The sequence below is a fragment of the Euphorbia lathyris genome, chromosome 2, assembly GCF_963576675.1.
Source record: "Euphorbia lathyris chromosome 2, ddEupLath1.1, whole genome shotgun sequence".
NCBI lineage: Eukaryota > Viridiplantae > Streptophyta > Magnoliopsida > Malpighiales > Euphorbiaceae > Euphorbia > Euphorbia lathyris.
Genome location: NC_088911.1, coordinates 84415460 through 84422784, shown reverse-complemented (window position 1 = coordinate 84422784; position 7325 = coordinate 84415460). Strand labels below are relative to the sequence as shown.

The 7325-nt window shown below is 29.3% G+C and overlaps 1 protein-coding gene across 1 annotated transcript; it reads left to right on the top strand.

Moving 5' to 3' along the window:
* Nucleotides 1-559: 559 nt before the first annotated feature.
* LOC136218785 (protein LIGHT-DEPENDENT SHORT HYPOCOTYLS 10-like) lies at nt 560-2573 on the top strand. Its single transcript, XM_066005890.1, has 2 exons — nt 560-1252; nt 2227-2573. The coding sequence occupies exon 1, from the start codon at nt 660-662 to the stop codon at nt 1203-1205; it is 546 nt and encodes a 181-aa protein (XP_065861962.1). The 5' UTR covers nt 560-659; the 3' UTR covers nt 1206-1252; nt 2227-2573.
* Nucleotides 2574-7325: the final 4752 nt, after the last annotated feature.

Here is a 7325-nt window from a genome sequence, read left to right as displayed (position 1 = left end):
CTCTAAACTTGGCCCAAAAAATGGACTGGGCTCATCAATTTACAAAGTGTCTCGTTAGTCCTTTAAATTTCCATATTAATTGACCTTTATTTCTCTATGAATTTGCTTACAACCATCTATTAGTCTTTTGAACTTCATTAAAACGATATTCATTTCAATTTTTCTAAATCCTCTTATGTTTTGCCACATGGATTTTAAGGGTTATCATATCATTTTAACCAAGTTCACAGAGCCAATGATACATTTTACAAATTTAGTAGACCAATCAGTTTTTTAGATCAAGTTTAGGGGACTCATGATGTATATAAGCCAGAAAAAATTGCTTTTGAATGATTAAAAATTTAAATTTAGAATGCAATTAACCGAGATTTATATTCAAAATTGATTTATATTTTTCATCAAGCGTTTAATGCGGCTAAAACTAAATGATCGGAAATTTAATATGTTGAAATGAAAGATGAGGGGTTAAATTTATGAAAATGAGAATAATTAGGGTAGTTGAAGATATTTTTGGGCATTTTTGTTGAATGTGATATTAATTTGAACTCATCTTCTATCTTTTGTCTATCAAAAAAATATTCATTTTCTTTTCCTTATTTTCCCCTTCTTCTCTCATAAACAAATCCAAAAAAAGAAATTGATCAGTAATAGGTGCAGTGATGTCAGGAAGCAAAGGGAAAGACATAGCAGAAGGATCATCATCAATCGGTCATCATCAGAGTCCGGCGCCGTTGAGCCGATACGAGTCACAGAAACGGCGAGATTGGAACACTTTCGGACAGTACTTGAGAAACCAGAGACCACCGGTAGCATTATCACAGTGCAACGCGAATCAAGTACTTGATTTTCTAAGATACCTGGATCAATTCGGGAAAACAAAGGTACACTTACAAGGTTGTATGTATTTTGGACAGCCAGAACCACCTGGTCCCTGTACATGTCCACTTAAACAAGCTTGGGGTAGTCTAGATGCCCTAATCGGACGGCTGAGAGCTGCTTATGAAGAAAATGGTGGCTTGCCGGAGACTAATCCGTTTGCTAGCGGCGCTATTCGAGTTTATCTCCGGGAAGTAAGAGATTCACAAGCAAAAGCAAGAGGAATTCCTTATAAGAAGAAGAAAAAGAAGAGAAAACCTTCTGCTACATCTTCTTCTACTACTACTACTACTGATCATGACACTTCCTCCACCTTTCCCATGCAGTAATTCTGGATTCATTTATTCCCCTGTGGTCCCTATATTATCGAATTATGGTAATTTAATCCTTTTCTTTTAATTAATTAATATGTGAAGTAAGCTAATTTAATTAATTCTGGTACTTCAGCAAGAGCATTTTTGTTTCTAAACATAATTAATTATGCATATAGAAATTTAATAAATTTGGTACTGTTGTATTTTAAACCCTAGGCCAAGTAGTTGAAACCCTAATTTGCATATATAGGGATAGAAAGACTCACTTTACCTTAACTTTTATTTTTTTATAATAATTTATAGATGCTGTTATATGCTATTATATAGATTAATATAAAAATACACCCACTGAATGATGTAATAAAATATAAAAAAAATAGAACCCAGAATTATGCTGATTCAGTGTTGTTTGTTTGTTGCAGAGAATACAAAGTATATATCATATCAGCTAAATTTGAGATCTTATAAATTTGATGACAGAATATAAAAATGGTTTTATACTGCTTTGTCTGCATATATATAGTGTCCTTTTCATTTGAAATCTAAAATGTAATTAGCTATACCTGAAGCAAAGCAGATTGTCTTTTGTCTGCTTAGAGAAAAATGATAATTTGATGACATTCTCATTCATTCTATTATATGTTGTAATTGTACCCCACATCCAGCTCTTATAGATAACACTAGACTACTATGTACGTACTTACTCCAATTTATGTACAAAAAATTCTCACAATAATTGATATTTTCTGTCATTTATCAAGTTGCATTTACATATATAATTTCACAATCATGATTTGGAATTTAATTTAGGTGATTCATAATTGCATACAGTTCATCATTAATTGTATTTCACTTAGAGATTGCAACTAATTATTTGACTTTATTCATTTTTTGAATTATGCATATTATATTATATTATAATCATATTGCCTTTTGCTTTGCCAGTACCTAAAATTATGTCTTGTCTTATGGAGTATATTACAGCTATCTAGCAATCATTTAATTAACTAAACCTCTTTTTTAATTTTATTTTCAGGTTCTCAAAATCCAACGAATGAATGCCATTTTGGGATCTACTAATGAAGAATCCTGCTGTGGATTGAGTTAGAGAAATGGCTGCAGAAATTGTATTCCTAAAATGAGAGAGATATGAGTGAAGATTGAAATTTCATGAGTTGAAAAGGGGTAAGTAACATTTTCTCATCCTTTATAATTATGTTTATTGTTTTCTTAAAATATATATATAGTGCAAGTTTGTTATAATATAATCATCATGTACTATTACCCAGACATGTAATGCAAACTATATATATCTCAGTTGTCATTTCTGAGTTTTATTTCCAAAATATCATATATTATTTGTGCGACTATTGATTGAGAATATTACTTCATTAATTAATTGCTAATTTCATAGTTTTGTGGCACTATCAGTATCATATAGATATAGGTAAAGAATTAGGTCTAAAACTACATATATCCCTTGTTAAGGGACCATTTAATCAAAATCTTAGGTACATAAAACTATAAAAAGAAGTTTTTATTATTTCTAATACATTTGTCTTAGAAATAATATAAATTATTCTTAAACCTTATAATTGTGCAAAATCAATTGAACTAATAACCTGGTAAATAAGGTTCAAATATAGCTTTGATTATTATTTCTAGTACACCTATGTATGCAAATATCTATTGGGTTTGAAGGTTGTATAACATAAACTCATTATATATCATTATTTTTAATATATATGTAAAAATGGAACTGCTGGGATTTGAATCTTCAACTGTTTGGTTTAAGAGAGGCTAATACTATGTCAAGAAACCAATTAACCTAAAAGCATTAAACAATAGATAATGCACCTAAATATCTTTTATTATGACATCTAACAATAATTAACTATCATTAGTTCCTTGGCAAAGTATCAAATCATCTAAAGAAGAATTGAAATCTTAACAACTTCATATATAATAGCATAAGAACATCTTCAACAACCTTTTAGTTGAGGTGTTAAGTTAAAATTTAAGGGGAGAGAGTTAAAAACGAACTCCAAAAACATCTTAGTAACTCCTCAAATCACTAAAAGCGTCGTCATCATCTTTATTATCGAGGAGCCTCTCTCTACTGCTGGTCCTCTCCTTATTTCATTTTTTTTTATTAATACTTTATTGCTGAAAGTCTCTCTTCTCTCGCTATTGGTATAAAAATAATAAATAAATAGTAAATATGAGAAGTATTATCAGAGATGATATGTATTAGTCACTCCTCAAACACTAAAAGTTAATTGTTTATATTATTTTTAGAGAACGGACTAAGAGTTTATTGGAGATGCTCTAATATATTAAGAAGCTATATGACTCTTTCAATATGTGAGACAATGCTCCTCCTTTAACATACATTTTAGAAAAAGTTAGATATTTGTTTACAAAGTATGAGAGTCATGGTTCAATGCTAAATTCCTTACTAATATTAGCGTCATGTACTAAATGAAGTAAATATAAGATAGTGTGTAAATATATCCTTCATTTGTAAATTAGAAAGTTACATGAATCTTTAAATATGTCAATCTCCACCTTTAAAGTAGCTTTTGGTGAAATGTAAACACATTATAGTGTAGTTCAGTGTGTACATGTACACTTCAAGTTCAATATAGAAATTTATTTGTGAGATGTGTTAGAAATAATATGAAAACTAGCCTTAAAGCCTAACCATCATCTTAAACTTTAGAGATAAAGTCAAGTTCAATGGGCATTTTTGTATGTCAAATATTATAATAAAATATATTATTGAACTTAATTATCAACTTAAATTTTTGATTCAGTTGGTTTATTGACAAGGTATTAGAATCATGTTATTCAATATTGGGTTGCCATTGATATTTGTTTCGCACCGCAAATAATTTGGGTGTGAGTGGGATGTGTTAAATACCTACATTGCTTAATTGGGAAGTTATGTCGCTCTTTAAATATATGAGTCAATCCTCTTCATTTGAGATACCTTTTGAGTGAGTTCTGCTTTTAGATGATATCATATCAATGAACTAATTGGGCGTTTATTATTAATTTCTGACATATCTCCGCACATGAATACTTCATGAGTTTGAAACGTGTACAACACATTTTCATCTTACCATGTGTTGAAATACTCTGATACTATGTCAAAAACCCAATTGAACTAAACCAAAAATTTAAGCTGCTAGTTAATGTACAATAATAGCTTTTATTATAACATCTCACACCTGCAAGTTGTGTTAAATGGTTTATTGTCACTTTGGACTTATAAGGTGTGGACAACCACAAATCCTGTTTGCTTTTATGCTAAAATTTAATAAACAAAAAGGGTAGTTAGTGTTAGAAATTAATATAAAAACTATTATTGCATTTTAATTCGTATAGTTATTTAATAATGATATTAGAGTCTCTTATATTAAGTAATTGAGAATTTGAAGTTGAAGTTGGGTAAAATTTCAATTAAATTTTAACTATTAATGCTTTTGGTTGAAATGGTTGTTTGATAGTTGGGAGTTGAATTTTAGAGCTCTTGATTGATAAGGCTCTAATAGCTAAAAATTGAATGTGATGTATAAAGTTGTAAGAATAATGTTATTATATCTGAAAGACTTGTGTAATTGAATTAATGTATAATAATTGATAGTATATTGATGTAAAATGAGTATAATATAAGTAAGAATACATTCTCCTTGTGTTATGTGGTATCTCCCACCTACATTACATATATATAATGCAATAATGTCCCACATGAAAAATCATTGGATTCCTTTTTGGATACTTCTATTTCTATGTATCACTAATTGCTTTTCTCTTATTAACAAATCCTCCCTCTTTTTCTTCCTTCAAAAACTGTTTTTCATGTCTACATCAATCAACACTCTTTTTTTTTTTTTTTTTTTTTTTGTTCTATTCATCATTAATTATTCAACTTCAATTTCTTTTTATTGGTTAGTTAAATTTGTATTGTTTGAGTAATTAGAATGTTTTAGCATATGATGATTTAGAGATCTAGACTTGAAATCCTAACATGTGTTTGTGTAACTTTATGTTCAATGTACATAGATGTGTTAGAAATTATAAATTCTATAACTTTTTGTAATTTCTGTGTAAGAACATTGACATGCAGATTTTCTTGTAAATTCTATAACTTTAGATTTCATTTTGGATTTTATATATTAATTATTTATTAAATAATTAAATCTCAACCATTAATTTTATATTAAATAATTAAAATGTATTAAACATAATAAACTTTTTCAGTTAAAACTTAATTTTGAGAAAATTCAAATCTATGAATGAATAAATAAATGGAAATTTTGCAAGCTAGCTAACCAGTACTTATTCCAATTTTGGGCCTAGCATCTTACACATATGATATCTATATAGTTATGTGGGAAATTTACCTGAATGATCCGTTTTAAAAGCATCAATAAAAAAATTGGAATTATAATTAATAGCAGAATATATATAAAGGGTTAAAATAAATGCTATGTGGTTTCACGTTTTTGTAGATCGGTATTAGTGGTTTTTTTATTACAAACTCAACTATGTGATTTGCAAAATTTTTATTTTTTATTTACCTTTGTCAAATTTGGCGGATAACAACCTCAGAATAAAAAATTTCAAAAATTAAAATTGTTTATTATCACATTTTTTAATTTTCAAAATCATCATTTTTTGGAGTTTTCTCTCTCTAAACACTAACTTTCTTTCATAAAAAAACACCACCTAAATGACCTCAAACCTAAAAAGTTGAAGAATTTAAAGTTGCTTAAAATATCATTTAATTCTTGAAAATTTTCGTTTTGAGGTCGTTATCGGTCAAATTTGGCAGAGTCAATAAAAAATAAAAATTTTGCAAATCATAGGGATCGGTTTGTAACAAAAAAATCACAGGCACCAATCTATAAAAACGTGAAACCACATGACATTTATTTGAAATTAACCTAAAAAATGGTTAAATCTATATCTTCATTATAAATCATTTTGGCAATTTTTTTAGAGATTTTAATGCGGAAATATTCTAGGATAAATCATACAAATATAACGTCATGTTTGAAGAACATCGATTATATATATAGGGATGGATCACATGAAAACAGACCACTATGTGAAAACACGTATTTATGTGTGTAGACTTATTGATGGCATAATTATACATATAGTAATGTCATTAGATATAAATAGATTCTAATTTTCATGCATAACAGATACACGATCTCCCTGTTCTCTCTATTTTCACGATCTCCTTCTCCGTTTCTCTGATCTGATTCTTCGTTTCTCCGATCGATTATCCCTGAAATTTTCGATCTCCTTTTGCGTTTTATTTTTGTTCAAAGACGAACTTTAGGACGGTCGACATCGAGTAAGATATTCTCTGTAGATATTCCAGGTCAATAATCTTCCTATTACCATATGAAATCGCAATATCTACTTCCGTATGACATTAAGCAATATTCTACATCATTAAATATTGAATCAAGCATTTATGTTCCAATTCTTGTTCTAAATAACTATTATTTATCTCTAAAGTATAGTAGCAGCATGTCTCGTATGTTATCTAGAAACATTTTGGGCCATCTTTCTGTGAGTTCGTTGGACAAGGCATGACATTTACAACATTGTCCATATTGAGGTGTCGAAACTTGTTTGTGGTTTTTTGGAACCTTTCAACCCATTCTTGAAGCTTGTCATGTGGTTCCTAGACTAGGTAATTCAAATCTTCCATGGTTTTTCTCTCTAGTATTGATGTGATGAAGTGCTGAACAAACTGATTTTCCATTTGATTAAAGTTTTGAATATATCCAATTAAGAGTTGTTTGTACTAGTAGCCAACAACATCTTATAGAGTTATGGAAAAGAATCTGCACATGACAGTGTCAGTGGCCGTCATAGTCTTAATGACCTTCAGAAATTCTTCACATGTAGATTGGGATCTCACAATCTATTATACTCTTTGAGCAAAGGGTATTTGAATCCCTTTGGCATTGGTCTCGTCAGCATGTCCATGCAAAGTTATAAACACATGTTAGTAACTTCGGGAATCCTAACACCAATGTCAGCATCAGCCATGGAATTCCAATGTTCCTTATGGATGAGATTTTATATCTTTTCCTTGTTAGGGGGAGC

Coding starts and splice junctions, on each gene's coding strand:
- LOC136218785 (XM_066005890.1), top strand. CDS start 660: ATGTCAGGAAGCAAAGGGAAAGACATAGCAGAAGGATCATCATCAATC.